The sequence below is a fragment of the Dermacentor silvarum genome, chromosome 5, assembly GCF_013339745.2.
Source record: "Dermacentor silvarum isolate Dsil-2018 chromosome 5, BIME_Dsil_1.4, whole genome shotgun sequence".
Taxonomy (NCBI): Eukaryota; Metazoa; Arthropoda; class Arachnida; order Ixodida; family Ixodidae; genus Dermacentor; species Dermacentor silvarum.
This window is the reverse complement of record NC_051158.1, coordinates 41,914,984-41,937,021: the sequence shown is the minus strand read 5'-3', so window position 1 is coordinate 41,937,021 and position 22,038 is coordinate 41,914,984. Positions and strand designations below refer to the sequence as shown.

The following is a 22,038-nucleotide window of genomic DNA, read 5'->3' as shown; positions in this document are numbered from 1 at the left end:
TTTCTATACCTCGTATGACTACTTTGCGATTTCATGCACAGCGTGTACAATGTGCGAGCAGTGTGTACACGGTCGCATCAAGATCAATACTCTTTCTCGCTGTTTTTGCACATCTTGATTCATGTAGCCAGTAACATGAACTTCATCTGTCAGTATGCAGTAGTATTTTCGTTATAAGCCAAGCGTCGTGTATGTCCTACTTGGTTTGAAGTCCACGGTACAACACGGTGCATTTCAACTACAGGCAAACGTACAGTTCCCAACTGTACTGTAGGGAGTGGTCGAAAGAGAGGTTCACACACGAAACGCGTGGGCACTAAAGAAACGCATGCAAAATGGCCTCTAATATAGGTATCGACACTGGTCTCAGGTTTTTCCATGACGCGTATTCGATGTGTTTTTACAACGAAATTGTATATGGCTAGGATCCCGGGATTTCTTCGTGGTGCAACGTCGACACAAAACTATCATCATCAATGGCTCATATCTCCACGTTCAATGGCTCACACCCCCGCAAGGAAGAGGCTGCAAGCATTCAGCAAAGTGAAGCGAACAGTGTATACATTCTTTTGAATCACGCATACAACGTACAGAACAGCGTACGTTTGAATAAGGAACAAGCTCAAAACAAGCATCCGAACCACATAAGTGATGATACGGTGCTCCTGCGCCTACATGCAATGCAAAGCACGTAGCGCTTCCCGCATACGTTTCCCGTTAAAGATTACTGTTGCGCAAGCTGTCGTGGCGACGCCACCTAGCGACGTGGGGAGGGAAGTCCCTAGCCTTTCGCATATAAAATAGCCAGCCTATAGCAACTTATTTGACTGTTGTTGCAGCCCCGCTGTCGGCCAGCGGAGGCGTGCTGTCAAAATTACCATTACTCCCATTACTGCCATTACTCTAAAGCAGCATTACTACCATTACTCTAATGCCATAATGCGTTGCATACCCACCTCAGCAGTTGTATCGGTTGTTTTCAAAAGCTTCTCTGAACATCCGCTATCACATGGCCGAGTTGGGGAGTCATTTTATCTAGACAATACAGGATTTTTAATACTCGACTTTAGCGGATAGCCCAGTTCTATTTCTTAATCTTGATTAATCAAACAGGCAGACTTTACTTCCACGAGAAATCAGAATACGTAATTTCCCGATACAGTTTTCTGTTGCTCAATACGTGCTACATAAAAGTGTTTTTGCGAGCGTGAAAGAAGCCCGCGAATGCACGTGAAGTGTCTCGAGCGGCCAATTGAGCGGGGATTTTGCGTCTCTTCGCGGGCTTCTTTCACGCTCGGAAAAAATACTTGTATGTAGCACGTATTGAGCAACATAAAGCTGTATCGGGAGTTTCTCACCTTGCTCTAAAAGTTTCTCACTGAAACTTTTCATCTACCTATAATATTTGAGAAGTTGAGTAATTAATCAAGACTAACTATGTAATTAGGTGGAATGCAAAGAAATAATCTCAGTATATGCAGGCGACGGCAAACAACATAACCTTGGTTCTGTCCAGCTACGTGGCATTTGCATATTTATAAAGTTTGGCTCATGTTACGTTGGGTACTAGGTATATTTGTATGTATGGTGGAAACGTACAGGGCCTCTCAGCTATCATGCACCGAGTTTTAAACAAAAAACACAAATCGTTCTACTTGCATGAGGCCAAATGCATCTTCTTTAGTGTCTTGTTGAGAAACCGCCAGTAACATTTTAGCCTGGTTTTGTCTTTTTCGTTTCAGTATTTTTAGTCTAACTTTAGCTTTAGGACATTGCTTCAGTCCATGAACAGCTAGGCTGCACGCAACGTTTTGTCACGATCTGCCGGTACCAGCACCACAGGGAACGTAGGCACGACAACGGTGCCGCCACACCAGCATGGAAACTAGCCCCCTCGTCGCAGGCACCCCGTAGACCACACCGACGCACAGTGATCGACAGGGACAAGTGCGGCCGACAGCGTTTAGTGAGGCAGACAGCGGCCCAGTGTACAAGATCGCCTGCGCCTTTCTACCAACTGTGACGGGATAATCGTTTGCGAAACCTGCGGCCATCCCGAAACAGCGAATGCCGCTCGGCCGGAGCCATCTTCGGCACCTCCCATGCCAAGTCGCGGCGTGGCCGAGTGTACCGGACAAAAAAAAAATCAGTCAGAAATTATTACACGATTACTGTCGATGGTAATCCGATTTGCGTTCGAGCGACACACTGTATTTCTGACCTCACGTTTATTTACCAACTGTGGCGTTGATCCTCAGACTCCCGTTGCTTCGGCTATGCGCGACATATCCTACTCCTGTGTAGTAACAATTTGCCGCGGAATTTGCTTGTCAACGTCACCCACGAGCATGACGGCATGACGACCACTATACGACGCTGACGCAGTGACTGCGATGTAACGACGAAAAAAAAAAACTGACGTCCATGAAACGACAAAGGCGATAAAATCACGACAATCAGATGAAGTTCCTAAATGATGACCATGTTATAACAACGACAGCGTGACGACGGTATGAGAACGAATACATGACGACGACTGCGCGACCACGTCAACGATGACGTTGCCATGACAACGGTACGAGGACAACGGGATGACGACGAGTGTATGACGACAATTGCTTGACGCAGACTGCATCACGAAGCCTGTATGACGAGGGCAGCTTCACAGCGATGGCACGACAACGGTGGCATCATCGCGATGAAATGGCGACTGCATGATTACGATGAAATGACAGATTGATGTCGATGGAACGGACGAAAGTGGTGTGGCGACGACGGGTCACTGGGTTGCCGTAAGAGGATGTGTGGACAGACAAGCAGATAGATAGATAGATAGATAGATAGATAGATAGATAGATAGATAGATAGATAGATAGATAGATAGATAGATAGATAGATAGATAGATAGATAGATAGATAGATAAGATAGATAGATAGATAGATAGATAGATAGATAGATAGATAGATAGATAGATAGATAGATAGATAGATAGATAGATAGATAGATAGATAGATAGATAGATAGATAGATAGATAGATAGATAGATAGATAGATAGATAGATAGATAGATAGATAGATAGATAGATAGATAGATAGATAGATAGATAGATAGATAGATAGATAGATAGATAGATAGATAGATAGATAGATAGATAGATAGATAGATAGATAGATAGATAGATAGATAGATAGATAGATAGATAGATAGATAGATAGATAGATAGATAGATAGATAGATAGATAGATAGATAGATAGATAGATAGATAGATAGATAGATAGATAGATAGATAGATAGATAGATAGATAGATAGATAGATAGATAGATAGATAGATAGATAGATAGATAGATAGATAGATAGATCAAAACGCCTGAAGTAGCCAATAATGCTGCTCGCATTAAAGAAGCAACTGCCGTTGACAAACATGTTTCATGCAATGTGCGTTCTGATTCTTTCCCTTTATTCTTCCCTTCTTTTCTAGGTGCCTTTCTCTCTCCCATCTCTTAGAGAGTAGCATGTAGGCGAATACTTCTACGCCCGCAAAAAAAGCCTGCTTTTAAATAAAGAGCTTTCTCTCCCTATTGAGCGAGTTTTTATATAATTGAATGGAGGTCAATGGTGCCCATCTTTCGCATATATTATATCTCTACATGGCAGTGCATGTGCGAAATACATCATACAAATACATCGTAAAAGGCAGTCATTTATGCGTCGAGCCTCTCAAACAGTCTAATGGCTGCAAATTTCAAGCGAAGTTTTGTATTTCCAGCTCTTGCGAAAACCAGTTTGAAACTCCACAGAACTGCACCTGAAAGCTTGACGAAAATGGAGTACAATGTGCGACGTACGAACAGCTGTCGCTGAAATCAGCATCTATGTCTTTTTTTAAATGCCCTTTCTTCGCTTTGTGTCACATCATTGCATTGTGTTTCTTTTTATTTGTTCAGTAAGTCATGTACTACTAACCTTCCCGCGTAAACACAATTCTGCGCGCTGCATTATTATTTTTTTCGTCCGTCATGCCCTAGCCAATGTTCGTCATCAATCTTGCACTGCGCACGCCACAGAAGTTTGAATACTGCGGAGGAAAGAACAATGAAGCACGTGCAGTGCGTGCAAATACGAAATTCTGTGCGCATAAAGTCGCGTAAAGTCCTGCGGCACAACTAACGAGTATATATGATCTGTCAGTTTTACATTAGAGAGAGAGAGAGACAGAAATAGAAGAAAGAAGAGTTCTCAAGCAAACCTAAGCGCCTTACGTGCCGAAAAATATATATAAATACCATCACCCCGTACGTACTCTATTTGGTTTCTGTGGCTTACATACGCTATGTTAACGTACGTTAATACGTGAGCTTAACCTTCGTCATATTTCCGTATGCTAGGAAACAGGCGTTGTCAGACATGGCAGCCCCATTGACTGAAGCTTCAGAGAGCATTCTCTTCATGGTCGCGCTCTCGGAATCGCAGATCGCCCCCCAAAAAATGCCGAGTTATGTTTTCGCCTCCTCTGAAAGCACCTGAACCGCAATGTCTGAGCGGCTAGCGCGCCGAATTTCTGACATCGCACAGCTGATTGGGGCGGCCGTAAGCCTTACGAGACACGTGGACGAAGAAACGGCAGGTCGTGTGCAAATGGATTGTCTTGGCTTAGGCAAGTTTGCCACGTGGCAAGCTGCCTGTTTGCTTACGTTTTGAAGCAAAAATCTCTTTTTGGCTATAGATCTCCTGCAGGTTTCTCTTCTACGGAAACGTCGTCGCCCGACGTGGCTACGCCAAGCCCGCCTGCTTCAGGCCAAACGAGTAGCCATTCCTGGCCTGTCTGCTCCCTTCACGGGAAGTGAATTGTTTTGCGCACTTTCGATATCGTTAATTTTCTCATCGGCAAACAAGTTCGTGCATTATCTTTACGGTCTTCTTAAGATAGGTTCTCGATAACAGCGCATGAAAGCCTAGTTTATGGTAACGCAATGCTCACCTGAAATGTTAGTTATAATGCATAGGGTGTTCAGCTTCTGAGATCATTTGGCTATTCCGGCGTTCATGGGCATAACGAGACACGTGGGCATAGAAACGATAGGTTGGTTTCTAATGGATTGTATTAGCTTGGATATCTTTGGCACGATGCATTAGAAGGCACCCTGTCTTCTAACGCCTTGCTTACGTTTGCGTTCCCGTACGTTACACTAAACGTCTTGAAGGAACGCGAACCGTAACGTCCAGAAAAAGTGTTTTCGTTTAACGTACGTCAGGCGACAAACGCTATTCTAAAACTGTCTATTAAACAAATGATCCAACGTTACGCGCACTCTAGCGTGCCGAAAAGTACTCGCACTGCAACGTAATTAGAGCACTGAAGGATTTTCTAAAAGTAAGCTACCTAAGGGCCCAGTATGCTACTTTGAAACTCCATAGCTTTCGAGGGACGCGCACCACAACCTACAGAAAGGTACTTGCGTTAACGTGCATAAGTTGTCGAACGCTATTCTAAATCTGACAATTAAATTTGAAACAAAGTATCGAGAAGTGAAACAGCGGCAAAGGTGTTGGAAGCACCTTTGCCGCTAATCTATCCACTGTCCAATGATTCACCAGCTTTATCAGAAGCAGCGTATCACTGTTTTTATTTATACAACCCAGTACTTATCGCGAACAGGTACAACGCCGCCGCATTGGAGAAGCTGTCTCGGCATACGGCTCTAGTGAGAGAGCTCGCCAACAGGGAGGGCATCGGCGCAGACAAAATGGCCAGGATGGTCAGAAGTCGGCTCAGGAGCGTCGAAGGACTGCACGACTTCAGGCGTGTGATCCGCGTCGTCAAGGTGATGATGAGGATGATGATGATGATGATTTATTGGCATCCCCTTTGAAACGGGCCTTTGAAAAGGAACAAGTGACGTGCACGCCACCTGTCGGCGGCAGTAACATGCAACTGCAGGACCTGAACAGTCACTGCTGGGCCATGATTAGGCGATACCTTAGCTTCGACGATGTGAAATGCTCCGCCGTCACAAAACCGCAGAACTTTACATCTGTCTCAGCGTTATAAATATAAATGCCATGGATCGAAAGTATCGAAGGGCTCCTTATGTCTTTCCGTGTAGAATAAGCAGCTTTGAGATCATGCGCAAGTGTTGGCAATGTTTGCTATTCCTGTTGACATTCGAAAGGTTTGCTTGCTGTTGCAGCAGCTAAACGGCATTCAATCCTATTTTGTGGTGATTGTTGCCAATAATTTCTTGCATCAGCATCTTTTCTGGCAAATAAAGGCAGTCAAGAAACAATTTTGGCATGTACTGCTACTGACGCACGCCAGAAAGGTAAACAAATGAAATAATGTAAATTAGTAACAGTTACCTGCATTTCCGTGTGGGTGAGCGAAGTGCAGACGTCAAGCAAGCATTCGATTGAAAAGAAATCTGCGGCTGCATAACGTGTACAAAGTCGTGCAAGTAAAACGACCCGCAGTGGTTTATAATAAAGGCTCGCAGAATGAATACGCCTGTTAGGGTGCAAACAAAATGCACAGTCGTCATCAATGTGAAATGAAACACCTAATAATTTTCAGACGCCCTTCGGGGCTAAACACACATGCACTCCATGAAAGTATTCAATGGTACTAAAAGTTCAACAGGAAACTTATTGTTATGTATCAAGTTTCTAGATTTGAACCCATGAACCACGAGTTAATGTCATTAAAAATTCGCTATTCCTTTTCATATTGATGACTGTATGTAGTGTGCATTTGATGTACTCCTGTTCGAGGTAAAGCGACACCTCTCCTGCCACTTATGGAAATGGGGAATATATTTGAATGGAATAAATGAATGCGCAAACCTTTAATGCGACGGAAAGAAAGACACACACAGGACAGTCACTAACTCGTAACTGAATTTTATTGGGATCAGCTTACCTACGTACGCAGAACCAAGGTAGGTGCGCTGACCACACTGCGCATAAAAGCCACAATCGCATTATCTCGGCAAGCATGCAGTTTTTTCTACATTTTTAACAGCAGAGCTGTTCTTAGTCGAACGTGAGCCAGCGATGACGGCCGCCGTCACGCAGGAGCAGAGCCGGAGAGGTCACGTGACGCGCTCTCCGGGAGGAGAGGAGCCGACCAATAGGAGCGCGCGCCGGGGAGGAGGAGAAGAGGCGCCGGGGTATAAAAGTTGGCGTCCATGGGTGACGGTGGCTTTCATATCCCGGCGCCTCTCCTCCTCCTCCCCGGCATGCGCTCTGATTGGTCGGCTCCTCAGTCGGCGTCCATGGGTGACGGCGTTCCTAGCGCGATAGTGCCTCTTCCTCTTCACAACTCACAATCTCTCTCTTCCTAGCGCGTTGCGGGGGATGGCACGCGTCGGCTTCCACGCGCGACGACGTTCCTACCACGTTTCGGGGTTGGGACGCGTCGGCGTCCATGCGCGACGGCGTTCCTAGCGCGTTCCCCACGACGTAAGCAAGCTTCTTCTTCGGGAGTATAAGCAGTATAAGGTGTTTGCGCCGCACGCTCTTCGCCCGATGGAGCCAAGCGGCCGCGAATGCACAGATTCGCTGTTCGACCATCTTCACGGAGTGGAAGGAGTGGTGATTTTTTTCTTTGTTGTGCAGCAAGACGGAGGTGCCAATTATACAGCTCATCTCATTCTTTCTAATACTGCAAGCTTCCATTATCTCTCTTGCAAGCATATTCTCACTCCTCTCCAGAATTCCAATGCTAGATAGCAATGGCTCACAGGAATAGGACCGACAATGGGCCGATAAATGCAATAAATCATTGTTCTTGACAGATCGTTCATAGAGCACATATCAATTATTTTGTTCTTGCCCGCATATTTGTACGCGTCTACCAATGTACCGGTCCCCAACCTAGAGGCTGGAAACCGTTGTCTGAAATAGACATCAAACTCTACACTAAATGCGGCTGTACTATCCCCAGAGTCCTTTCGAGTCCTGGGCATGTTCATCGAATCCAACGGCTGTAACAATACGACGCTCTACAAGCTCACAGCCAAGACATAAAACTTGGAGGACGCTTAAGCTTCGCCTTTAAGAGTAGAACGCGATAGCGTTATCGGGACCCGTTCGCATCGCATCTTTCGCATGCGGCAAGCAGGCTTCATTCACGGCAACATAGAACGTGGGAAAGCCAGCTTACAAAGACCAAGCTTACACCGATCTCCATAAAGTCGGCTTCCCTTTAAACTGAAATGCATTGCTGGAAAGACGTTTTTCAGGGGGCAAATAAGTGGTCTTATATTAAAATGTAAAGGCGCTAACACCTTTCTTTATTATTTCATTAACTGTTTGCTATTGCCCCGACGCGCACGCGTGTCCAAAACGATTTAGCAGGCGAAGTCACAATTTGACCTGCCTAGGATGCGAGCACCATATGGATATCATTTTCGCAAGTACCCAAGCGCGCGGCTGTAGGTCTGGTAGAAATGCTGGAAAGGGGGTTTGTGTTTGAGTTTCCTCGTAGCAGAATTAGGTTTTCTCGTATAGTGAAATTACAATCCGACGCCGAATGGTAAACAATCCGACGGCGAATCCGATGGTGAATGGCAAAGTCGTACTTTACCATTTTCTGACAGATTTCACTGTGAGAAATTCAATTTTTGTTCACCAAAACCTTGCACCACGTGGAGAGCCTGCGCGGTCGGGGTTGTTGGGGTGGTTGGGGATGGTTTTCTCCGCAACCGACACCGACATCGCATGCCGACGCTGGTCGCCGACGCCGGATTTTCTGCGACACGGGAGACCTTAACGCTATCGCGTTAAAATTTGCACGTGTCATTGGTCCTTCTGTATAGCACATAATCAGAACTTTTCTGAGAAATCTTTGTTAAAGGTGGATTGCAACGAGTGGAGTTCGATGTCTTCTGTCACCCATTTGATTACCTTTCCCTCTAAGTGGGTAGGGGCCAGACTTATTTTTCAGTATCATCATCATCAGTTCAATTTCTTTAGAAGCCGTTGGAGACCATGTTCGTCATTCGACAACCTCCTTCTTGGCCATTCTCCCGTAGTGGGTATGAGCCAGTATTTGGAGACAAGACGAGACGACAGAACACAACCTCCCTTATTATCGTGTTGGTTTCTGGACGCCCGAGGACCGCCTGCATCGAACCATGTCCCGCTTTTTGATGCCGCGGTCTCGTTCGCCCTCCGTGATATCGCTGAGGTGAGCGCCGACTTATGTCTTGTCGCCGATTCACACAGAAACAAATTGCACTCAGTTGCTCGCGCCGGCCAAATGCCGTTCTCAGATTGCTACTAGAGCGCTATACCCGTTCGAAGCGCTGGACGTCGTTGTCTAGTGTAGTCAGCACCGTTTCCAGCCGCTGCAGTAGTCAGGCAACGGGTTTTAACGCGACAGCGTTAAGGGCCCCGTGTCGCAGAAAATCGGGCGTCGGCGTGGGTGTTGGCGGACATAATCCCGAACCACCCCAACCGTGCAGGCCCTCCACGTGACACAAGACGTTAGTGAACAAAATTGAATTTCTCAAAGCAAAATCCGTCAGAAAAATCGTAACGTACTACTTAACCACAAGCTACAGGTATGATAGCGTCGGATTGTAATTTAAATATACGAGAAAATACAGTTCTCTTACGCCGAAACTCATACACAAACACCTTTTCCAGCATTTCTACAATTCATACAGCGGCGCGCCGCGGTTTCTTCCTTGCAAAAATCCCATCCAGATGGCGCTCGCCTCCTCGGCAGCCTAGGGAGACTACATGCAACGCCGTTGCATGTAGGCACCCTACGGCAGCCGTAAAGCTTTACGGCAGCCGCGCGCGGAGGCGAAGTTGGAAAAAAAAAAAAAGCTGCAGTTGCCGGGAAGCCTGTTAAGCAGCCAGGGATCTTTGAGTGCTATCGCGATCCACTCTTAAAGGCGACGCTTAAGCGACCTCCAATTTTTTTAACCAATTTGCAACGCCTCGCGTCGATCACCTGAAAGAATCAGGGGGAACCTGGGCACTCGATTTTCTGTTAGTAACATCTATATACCAGAATAATTTGGGGGCGTTGGCGTCCATAAACTGTACGGTGAGTTACGAGGCACGCCGCAGTGCTGAACTCCCGATTGTAGTATAACCACGTTGGGGTCTCTAACCTGCACCCCAAAGCCCGGTGCAAGGGCGCTGCATTCCGCCGTTATCGTAACGCGGACGCCAGTCGAACCCGCGTCCTCGTGCTTAGCGTCGCATCGCCATCGATTTACTTCGGTGGATTACAGCCATAAAAATGACGACCGACCATCAAGCCAAGAAAACGTACGCAAACGTTAACTCGTTCTTTTATCATTTGAAATATAAAGGTATAACTGCGATGGAGGCTGAAATTTTTTCAGTAAGCTTCGAAATTCTTTGAAGCTTATCTAATCTTTGAAGAACACGAAATTTATCGCAAATTTAACCTTAAGTCATCATTATCACTGTAATATAATTTACACCCTTTTTCCACTTTTATGGGCGTAAATTATTTTACAGGGCTTTATGCTTTTCAATTATGGAGAAACAGCAAATCACACAATGGGCTTTTGTTTGGCTTCCTATCGCTTCGCATCGATGTTTAAAAAGGGATACAATATTGCTTTCCTATTCATCTCTTGTTACCGACTTGTCTTTTACAAAAACCGGTTCGCATTCGAAACCGTTATAGGATTCCGCCCTTGTGGAAACCCCGGATACCCGGATGTACGATTGCATCAGAAGTTAACGCGCAGCTCTCGCCACCTAATAGCGGCACGCGGAAGTACGCAGCGCGCGAAAATTCGCCGTTGGGCACCAAACGCGATTGCTTCTGCGCTGGAAATTCTTTTTCCAAAGTTTGGGCTGCCAAGTTGGGGTGCGGCCCTTACACGGGTGCGGCCCTTACACGGGTCTATACGGTAATTGAGAATCCGCCAGTAATTCGTTTTAGTGCCAGACATTGGATTAACTTTTTGGAGGAATTAGATCCCTTGTTTTTTTGTTACTTTAATTGTCAAGATGCCATTTAGCGTGTTGTAGACACTCGTAGGAGATGCGAAAATATTGTTTCCAGTGAAGTCCACATCTGGTGTTTATTGCTATTTCTTTTCTACCCCCGTATTCATAAACGCTCCTCGACTTGAACTTGACTTGCCACCGCCTTGGGCAGCGCGTTCGAAACGCGTTGAAGGCGGTGGCAAGTCAAGTTCAAGTCGAGGAGCGTTTATGAATACGGGGGTTATACTCTCTCAGCAGTCATGTGATGGCGTCGGCAAACGCAGTGCACGTTCCGGCATGTGTAAACGGCTGCGTAAGACGCTGTGGCCTCTCCCCCTTACTAGAGAGTACTGCACGTTTCTAACGCGTTTGTGCTAGCGTCCCCGTAAGCGGGAGATGGTGCAATTATAATGAAGGGCGCTGTTATAAAATAGGAATGACGTCACATATGGCGCGTGTCATTGGTGGAAGTCAATCGTTCGATTTAGTGCGGCGAGACTGGGCGAATTACACAGAAGATTCACGGTTTACCGACGATTCCCTCCGGAGCTTCGCCCACTCATCATCATTCACCCCGTGGATATGCGGTGTTTTTTTTTTCACTCTTTTTTTTCATTTTTTGCAGTAGAGATAAATCACGCTAAGTATTTTTTAAAATACCACCCGACCACGCACCTGCGCGATAGCAGCGCCACCAAACAATCTCAGAGGGACAAGCAAGCTCAGAGATCAGGTGCGCAATCTCGGAGGCCATTGTTTCTTAGTCTCGCCGCTCAATGAAGCGCGATTTCTCGACGTCGGTACGCCGTAATCGCCAGGACCTGCTTGCACGTCGTGGAAAGGACACGCCATGTTGTTATCGACCTATTTCTTCCTGCTAACTCAAACTAGAGATCGCCAACCCCCCCCGTTTCCTCTAATATCCACACTAGTCCCTTCCTGTCTCGTAGCGTTACGTCTGTCATCTTCACTTCCATCTCTCGTTGTACGGTCCATAGCTTCTCCGCAAGCTTCTTTGTTAGTCTCCAAGTTTCTGCGCCATGTGCAAGTATCTGTAGAATGCAAAGCAATGGGTCTTGTAGGGGCCGCGCAAATCGCGATGGAATGAAAAACGTTAGGCGTAACGTTAAGAGGCAAGAAGAGAGCGGTGTGGATCATAGAGCAAACGGGGTTAGCCGATGTTCTAGTTGACATTAAGAGAAAAAAAAGAGAGAGGTGGACATACCATGTATTACGTAGGGCGGATAACCGGTGGGCCATCAGAGTTACAGAGTGGGTACCAAAAGAAGGTAGACGCAGTCGAGTAAGGCAGAAAATTGGACGGAGTGATGCAATTAGGAAATGTCCAGGTGGAAGTTGGCAATCAGCTAGCGCAACACTGGGGTAACTGGAGATCCCAGGGAGAGCTAGGCCTTCATCCTGCAATGGACATAAAATAGACTGATGATAATGATGACGAAGGTGATTACGACTGTGGGTCCTAATCTATGCTCGTCGACACGCACGTACAGACACTCCCGCATTTCCGTGCAGCTCACTCGACGACCCGCAGCACCGGCAGTACCAGGCCAAGGCCCGCAACAAGTGGAAGGAGGTCTTCGCCTCGTTCGTCCTCCTCGCCTGTTTCGTCATGGTCCTGATGTTCGTCACAGGATGGAACAAGAAAATGGTACGAAGCACTTAAGGCCCGAAGCTGGGCTAGTTGGAACCTCGGGCATTTGAAACGCTTCCAGCTCTTAGGGTGGACATAGAACACCTTAGAAGAAAACAAAACAAAACAAATCTGACAGAACTGACAGCGTCCTTACTGTCATGATGCGTTTCCTCGTTGTCTTCGGAAATATTTCCGCCGCCTAGGATGGCAAAGGAAAGCATTACAAGAAGGAATGGAAACAGGACACCGAGGAAAGCGTCCTGCTGTCTTTTGTAGCGTGCGTCAGAGTTACTCTCTTACTTATTATATCTACAATTCAATTCAATATAACAGTAAACTTCCCCTGTGCTTTCTCTTGCATCATGTGCTTCATGTGCCCTTGCAAGACATGTGTTCTTTAGAGCCATTTACGGCGCTTAAAGTGGCCCATGCAACGCTTTTTTGAAACCACCGTTTGTGCTCTATATTTCCTTTTTATTATTATTATTTCAGTTTTCGCGGCAGACAGAAACTAAAGCCTGACGCAGGAACAGAAGCTAAAGGTAGTTTGCGCCTGACGGGGCCTCCTCCACTAAACAGTTTGAAGTGATGCAGTTCCAAACATCAAGAATAAAACTGTGCTCAACAAGAGAAGTTATACAACGCGACATCTTACACCGTCCTAGAAGAGATTTATTCTCAATATGTCTTAGAACAAATAGCAAAATGGATTATGATAATTAACTCACACAGACCCAAGTTATCGGTCAGAGAAATGTCAGAATAGCAGCAAAATGAGCGTTATGCTCAACTCAAAATTTCTCGTCTTCATAGCATTGGCTACGAAGAGACCTACAGTGGCCGCTGTCCCTTCGGTCATCTTCTTAAATACTTGTGTACGGTCTTGTCCATCGTTTATCGCCAAAGGAGAACTACATTGCATTCTACATTGTCTAAAGGTTTCGAGCTAGCAAGTGTCGAGAACGTTTGCGGTGACAAGAACGGCCCGAATACGAGACAATTATTATTGATTTTGTGTAATCTATGACGTCATGGTGACGTACCCATATTTGGGACTCTGGGCGAAATATAATGGCACCCTCGACAAACCGCACCGGGGCGCACCGGGGCGATTTGTCGAGGACGTCATAAGAAGTTGAAGTACTGCCTTCATTTTCCCCCACAATAAAGAACCCTTTTCCGGGACACGAACACATAGTTTTCACAGAATACTTTCCATTAAGTCCGAACTGTTTGAGTGTTGATATATGCAGCGTTCCTTAAAGGATGCACACCCACAGAAGGCTTTAAAAATGTCTACTTGGGCTAGTCGGTTTGCGAGTTGTAAACAGGCCCTGCGACATTTTTCTATAATGGCAAAAACCATTATACTAGGTGCTAGACAACGCTGCCCTTAACACACGAGCCAAATATTAGAACCTTTCAACGCAGCAGGGGACGTATAATATCGCTGTAAACACCGCCCATGCATTCTTGCGGCTGCATCAAACCCTTGCCCCCTAAACTGCACATGACGACGGAATGGCGGCCTCACACATCAACTGGCTGAATTTGGGAAGACGTCACGAATAATAATTAGTTTATGAAAGGCCAGAAGATCACCTACAATCCTAACATTCTTCGTGTTACTTCTCATACTTAAATATTACAAAATACCGCTGCGTCCAAAGCCTGGACATAAAAGTTCGGTTTTGTACTTTCGGTATTTGGCAGCCATCGTCTGCTCGATTTGTACCAGCTCCACCGCGGCGCAACGTTTCGCCATCGATAGGTTTAGGCTTAGCTGCCCTCTACAACAGTCTGCGTCTTGCAGCTCGTCTTCGTCTTTCTGCGTTCAATTTGTTTACGCCAAGATTCACCTGAACGTAAGCCGAGCCATCATCGATGATCGTCTTGCGGCTTTTGACGTTCCAAGACGCGCGTTCGCTCGTTCGCAGTTCCTCGAGTTGTGCAAAACGTGCTTAGCGAGCCACGTTGGCTGCCAAATGAACAGGAAACTGCAATGCCGTTGCACAGTTGTCGACTCCAAGGGCGGCGACAGCGTTGTAAATGCCCTGCATTAGTTGCACCAAGACGCGCAGCTTGGGCTGCATCGGACTACTTGCCTCTCTCTCTCTCTCTCTCTCTCTCTCGTGCGGCGAACTCCGTTTCGTGCACATGAGGCAACGCTACGAATGCTGGAAAGATTTATCTCACTTTTGGCATCCGCGACCATAAAGTAGTGCGTCCCATATGGAGGAAGTATATGGTGTAGCCGCGCTGTACTTCGCAGTACAATTAGGTCTCATCCTTCTACGTCGCAAGACATGACGTATTTATGCATGGAAGGCGTCGGAGATTTAATTAACCTGTTTACCATTAAATTACCCGAGTGGCATATGCTTCTTCGGCCCAGCCAGAAACGTGTCACTTGCTTAAATTTACACCTTTAAAAGTGAATAAGGGCGTAAATTGGTCTAATTCACACCCTTACACCCAGTGTGTAAGGTGAGAGTTACAGAACATTTTACACCCTTTTTTCGCTTTTAAGGGTGTAAATTACAATACATGTTTGGAACAGAGTATCGTGGCTGGGAGAGTCATGTCTCCGTGTGCAAATGGCCCGAAAGCGGGAGTCCGGCATCGCATAAACAACGCGACCGAGGCCACACGTCCACTGGAAGTGGCGCACTGCGCAGATAGGCAGCAGAGAAAAGCCTACGCTGTTTCTTTGAACGTATTTGAATGCCAGAGCTGGAGCGATAAGGCTGCGTGTGAGGACACATATAAACTGAAGCGTAAACTGGGGAACATTTTTTTTTAGTACCTAAAATTAAACTGCGCGTCATAGTGATGCACAGTGAGCGGAGCGGTGTGGGCCCGCTGTACCCTAGCCTCAACAGTGCAAGCCATTGCAGAAGAAACAAAAGTGCCACGGAGGGTCCTTCAATTGGCAAACAGCGTCCTTCAATTGTCAATAATATCGTTTCCACGGAACGCATTCACATACATTCTGCTGCGAAATACTACTAAAATACAGCCTTCTGTTTGCAACTTGCCTCAAGGGTCGACATTTGAGGTGCTTGAATAATAGCAAGCTTAAACACAGGAGAGCGCTATATGATCACCAACAACAACTAAATAAGAGGCATAAAATTTGTTTATCAGAAAAAAAAAGCGTTTTGAGAATGCCACAGAATTGTAGGAAAAGCCTTTCTTAAAACTCACCCATCGCGACCATGGTAATTGGTCAAGCCATCTTCTTGCCATTGGTTAAAATATTTTCGCAGCATTCACCACAGCTTTTACTGGGGCACATCATCAGCAAAGAAAGGGCATCAGAGAGCACAGTTTCTTAACCCAATTTCAAAGAAACAGAAAATTCAAAAAGTTAAAAAGAAATCATAACTTAGAAAGATTTCGTCAGTGTTCTTTATAATGAACCTTTTCGCTGTTCGGAACAATCATACTTCCACATTGTAACAACTACTATAAGCAAATGATCACAAATGCCATCATGGTGGCTACACGGCGCAAGCGTCGTACCGCTATTATCATGGCGTCGACTGGCGACGACGGTTGGCATGACAACGCCAGCTACGATGATGACACTGTCGTCGGGGTCGTGCCGTCGTCTGTTCTTTGTCTATGTACCCGCCATTTCTCATCTTACGTGGATGTCTGGGGACACACAGCGCAGCCCCAAACCAATTTAAGTAGCCAGCTACCGGCAGAACGTTTTTCACAACATTAACAGACGGCTTTAGCGGAGTGTTTACGGTCCGCTCAGCTCAGACCGGTGTAGCCTAATTTGCACAAACAGCCGCTCAGCGGAACGTCAGCGGAAACATTAGACGCTATATATAGAGACAGTTATAGCAGTGTTCACGGTCCGCTCCGCTCACACCGGCGTATCCCAACAATAGATAAGTTTTAGCAAAGCGTTCACGGTCCGCTCCGCTCAGACCGCTCAGCGGACAGATTTGTGCACAGCCGCTCAGCGGAACGCTAGCGGGAACGCTAACGCGCGTGCGCACAACGCTCACATTGGCAGCGGAACGAAGAACGCTGCCCACGCTCCGTTACGAAGCCGTGTGAGCGGAGCATTGGAACGCGGTGTCGGTGATGCAGGCTGCGCTATGCAACGCGCAGTGAGGGCCGTAAGTCCGAGAAGCGCGAAAAGAAATTATCATCATCATTAGTAACAAGAGTGCAAGGCTAAACGTTTTTTTTTTTATTATTGCGATAGCAATTATATGGACACTCCAAAGCAGATTTCTGCCGTCGGCGTCGCCGTCGCCGTCGCCGTGAGGTTCCGTATGACGTCAATGGAGATGAAATCGTCGCCGCGCGATAAGTGGTTCTTGAGGGAAAGGGAAAGGTTGGCGCTATCTTCTGCAGCGCGCCGCCGAACGCTGTATGTGCGAGTGAAAGGGCGCGAGGGACGCGCGCTTTCACGGGGAGTGAACGCACGGCGGAGTAATACATTTTAATGGCCGTACTTCTTGCGCAGCTTTTACAGCGTTGCACCTGGCTGATGTATGACACGGAGTATAGGATGGCTAATTTAGCAGTACAGAGTTTTGAGGCACATAACCGTAATCCGTAGCGTTCATTTAATTAGGAATACATATTGTATTGAGTAAATGAAAAATCAATGCGTTAGAAATGGCGTCGAATGCGTTAGAAATGGTGTAGGAAACGCTACGCGTTAAAAGAAGCCGACTGAAGCCGCGGCTCTGCAGCCGGCTTTAAGTCAACGGTAATAAAAGGTCCCAACAGATGGCGCGAGAGCAGGGCGAACGCGGTAAATTTGAATTGAATTCAGCAAAATCTCCATTGCATCCATCATGGGAGGAGTGAGAGGCGAGGGGAAGAGCGTGAGGGGAGGGAGGGTGGACAAGAGAGGGTGTTACTTATCAGGGGTGGCAGAAGACTATCGTCTTTCGATGTCATTTGCAGCGAAGCAAGCAGATATGCGGCCAACTTTTTTTTTTATTATTATCATGTCTATGAGATATTTTTCAATCGATATGAAACCTGTATTTCTTGGTATATTAAAAAGTATTCACTTGTCTACGTGTTTCTTAAATGGCTGCAGTAAGCATTGCAATAACCTTCATGAAAAAGCAAGTGGAAATTTTTAAAAACTCCTTTGCAATCTTGCTGATGGATAGAAAGATGCGTTTGTCTAATTTATTTATTTATTTATTTATTATTTATTTATTTATTTATTTATTTATTTATTTATTTATTTATCTATCTATCAATTGGTTCTGTACCTCTAGAAGATGCCGGAACTATGAGACATGTCGCAGCCATTGTCTGCAGTGCAACGTCACAGTCCCCACATGTCTCTTAGCGTTGACTAATAGTGATAATTCAGAGAGCCTCCCAAGCAGCGTGTACTACGCAAATCTACCCGTAAGCTATCGCTTGTCTTCGACGATCCGCAGATGGTTTCTCCCAATTTCTTCGCATCCATAATACTGATGCTCAACCGACTCTCGAAACTTCGCATGTTTCTAAAGATCACAGTCAGACACGCTTAGAGGCCTTCAAATGACTCGTTTCCAGTTTAATTCCGTTCTCGACGAATGGCTACGCACTAAGAAGTTTGCGCAAATTTCCGGAAGTCCTGCGTTTCGTTTTCTTGCAGACATCCGATGCCAAATCGTTCCGAGGCGCTCGCCAAAGGGGCCCCTTTGGCCTTCCCGGGACGGCCCCACCTAAAGACGAAGAACTGGTGAGTATGCGTTTCTCTACGCGAGTAAAACCTTTCCTGTTGTTGCCAGAGGCACTCGCAGGACAAATATATATATATATATATATATATATATATATATATATATATATATATATATATATATGCACCAATCACCTACACTCTTAATCTAACTCCACACGTAAGCTTCACTGAGTAGATGGAGCGTTCTTACAACCATGATCCACTTTTAAACACAATTTTGTGAAACAGAAGGGTGTTTAACTTAGCTAGTTGGTTCATTCTTCGAGGTTTTTAGCTGCAGAAAATTGTTGAACACACACACAAAAAGGAGTGAACAGACGTGGACGTCTTGATGCAAGTGCAGAATCTCCATTATCGTAGATCTGCTTGCTTAGTCACTGAAACTCGTCCACTGGTTGATACAGCGACTTCGTACTCGCCTTAGACTTCATCTCCGTGACGAAAGCAAAACATCGTGTGTATATCTTCTTCCAAACATGTGTAATTTGTTTAAATGAATAAATGGACGGCAAAATAAACGCGCTAGTTCTACGCAAGATTACTGAGCATTGAAGCCGGGGGTTTGGCCGGAAGGAACGTTTATACATGATTCCCTTGTTTACGCGACACTAAGTAGAGCGAAAGTTTAGTATAGTTTTGATAAATAATTGATAAACTGAAAATGTGTGTCGCAGACAACAGAGGAAGTGGTCCAGAGACCGCTGCCTCGGAGAGCCACGGAGGCGCCAGAAGACGAGGTGCGGCCTACAGAAAGGCCACACGTCGATACGATCACGCCGGCTGTCGACGCTGTGACAACTGAGCCAGTGCTGGCGACGTCGGCTGAACAGGGGGATCAGCAGCAAGAGCAAGGAGGTGATAATGAGATTAGACAGATAGACAGATATATAGACATGTATAGACAGATATATTGACAGATATACGAGGTCTGTTAGAAAAGTATCCGACCTTATTTTTTTTTGCGTACACCTGATGGATGTGAAACAAGCGCGCTTGCATCAGCCAACCTTGAACCTTCGTGCGCATGCGCGATTTTTTTCCCGCCTGCCGATAGCGTCAGTCGCTGGGTCGCAGCGTTTGAGTGAGGTACTGCGCAGTGTTCTCGTCGGTTCCTTTATTGCAAGGAAAATGACGGAGCGACTGGAGCAGCGCTACTGCATCAAATTTTGCCAGAAACTGGGCGACAGCCGAGTGGAAACCATTCGGAAGATTCAGACGGCTTTCGGTGACGATGCTATGAGCAGCACACAGATTAAGGAGTGGTACAACCGGTTTAAAGACGGCCGCACATCGGTGGAGAGCGAGCCACGCTCCGGTCGGCCATCAACATACCGAAATGACCAGGTCATTGCCGAAGGGAACGCTGTGGTGATGCGGACCGTCATGAGACTATCCGATAAATTGCGGAAGAGGTGGACATCAGCACTTTTTCTGCACATTCCATTATGACCGAAGATTTGGCCATGAAGAGAGTCGCGGCGAAATTCGTGCCGAAGCTGCTCACGGTGGAGCAAAAGCAACTTCGTGTTGAAGTCTCACAGGACATGCTGGATTCCACAAACAGTGACCCCGACTTCATGAACACCATAATCACTGGTGACGAGTCTTGGGTGTACGGGTACGACCCGGAAACCACATCCCAGTCGTCACAGTAGAAGCATTCCACGTCACCAAGACCAAAGAAGGCCCGCCAAGTGCGCAGCAACGTCAAAGTGATGCTGACTGCTTTCTTTGACTCCCGCGGTGTGGTACACCACGAGTACCCACCACAGGGTCAAACAATCACCAAAGAGTACTACAGGGATGTCCTCCGTCGCCTACGTGATTCTGTGCGGTGCAAGAGACCGGACTTGTGGTCAACAGGAAATTGGCGCATCCATCACGACAATGCTCCTGCACATTCCTCGCACTTGATTCAGACATTTTTGGCGAAAAACCAGACTCCTGTAGTTCAACAGGCTCCTTACTCTCCTAATATGGTTCCCTGCGATTTCTGGATGTTTCCCAAAATCAAGAGGCCATTGAAAGGAGCGCGATTTCAAACAAGAGAGGAAATTATGGCTGCAACGACAGCTGAGCTAAACTCCATTCCGAAAGAGGCCTTCTCGGAATGCTTCCAACAATGGCAGCACCGCTGGAAGACGTGTGTGGAGTCCCAAGGAGACTACTTTGAGGGTGATTGGGTTTCCAACGCTTCAGTTATGCCAGTTTTTTTTTTCTTCGGCCAAAGCTCGGATACTTTCCTAACAGACCTCGTATAGACATGTATAGATAGATAGATATAGATAGATAGATAGATAGATAGATAGATAGATAGATAGATAGATAGATAGATAGATAGATAGATAGATAGATAGATAGATAGATAGATAGATAGATAGATAGATAGATAGATAGATAGATAGATAGATAGATAGATAGATAGATAGATAGATAGATAGATAGATAGATAGATAGATAGATAGATAGATAGATAGATAGATAGATAGATAGATAGATAGATAGATAGATAGATAGATAGATAGATAGATAGATAGATAGATAGATAGATAGATAGATAGATAGATAGATAGATAGATAAGATAGATAGATAGATAGATAGATAGATAGATAGATAGATAGATAGATAGATAGATAGATAGATAGATAGATAGATAGATAGATAGATAGATAGATAGATAGATAGATAGATAGATAGATAGATAGATAGATAGATAGATAGATAGATAGTCACAGCAAGACACACAGGCGAATAAAGACTATCGATACGGGCAGATACGACATAGAGACAGAGAGAGACCCAAGACAAAAAGGTGCAGATGGACGACCAGAAATACACATAGGACAGGCATATATAGATAGACTGCCGACTGATAGATACCTAGGTAGACAGCACAGAGGTCGGACTGACATACACAAATACGGACAAACATAGATAAGGCAGACAGACAGACGTTACCCATTTATATCGGAGCGGGGAGGAGGGAAGTAACTGATGTCACCTCGCTGTGAAGACAAATTAATATGTGGCCTAAATGTCGCCTAAACAGTGCCCCATGAAGCCTATACTCAACCTGTTCCAGGGGGCGAAATGCAGGCCGCGCCCCGTGCGGCGGTCACCGAAGGGGGTGAAGCCGCGTGCAACACTTCACTCTGCCGCCACATGAAGGACTGGTTCGACGCGACGGTCGGCAGCCAGGCGGACCCGTGCAAGGAGCGCAACACGTTCGTCTGTCACGCGTCCGTAGCGTTCCCCAGCTTCGACTCCAACCCAGACAAGGTCCGTGGTGCTCGCCGTGCAGTCGGTGCATTTCTCTGTTGTGCTACTCTGAAACGCACTACTCTCAAACACGTAGTGTACTCTGAAAGAGCAGATTGAGCGCTTGCAACAGCTCTTGCTCGAACAGCTGCTCGTCCAATATTCGACTCTACTTCGAGAGCTCTTGAAGACCGCCAGTTCGAATATACAGCAATGTTTTTATACAACATGTAGGCAATTGTGTTTTTATTTTTTGACAACTTGCAGGATTCATGCCTCGTTGGAGTCTTGTCTCGACTTGGTATGGATGATAACCACTCAATAAAATGTAAACGTAAGCGTGATCTGAAAAAAAAAGTTGATAATTACGATATGTCTGTCAAGTTAATTTTAATGAAAATACGCCGAAATCATAA

At 46.0% G+C, this 22,038-nt stretch overlaps 1 protein-coding gene across 1 annotated transcript in view; it reads left to right on the top strand.

Moving 5' to 3' along the window:
* The first annotated feature begins 4,740 nt into the window (after positions 1-4,740).
* The window catches only part of LOC125945680 (uncharacterized), a 32,082-nt gene continuing 14,784 nt past the window's right edge, over positions 4,741-22,038 (top strand). Inside the window, exons 1-5 of the mRNA XM_049667914.1 lie at positions 4,741-5,826; positions 12,515-12,650; positions 18,274-18,360; positions 19,038-19,218; positions 21,447-21,643. Of these exons, the coding sequence (XP_049523871.1) occupies positions 12,612-12,650; positions 18,274-18,360; positions 19,038-19,218; positions 21,447-21,643 (504 nt within the window). The 5' untranslated portion in view covers positions 4,741-5,826; positions 12,515-12,611. The remainder of the gene's footprint in view (positions 5,827-12,514; positions 12,651-18,273; positions 18,361-19,037; positions 19,219-21,446; positions 21,644-22,038) is intronic.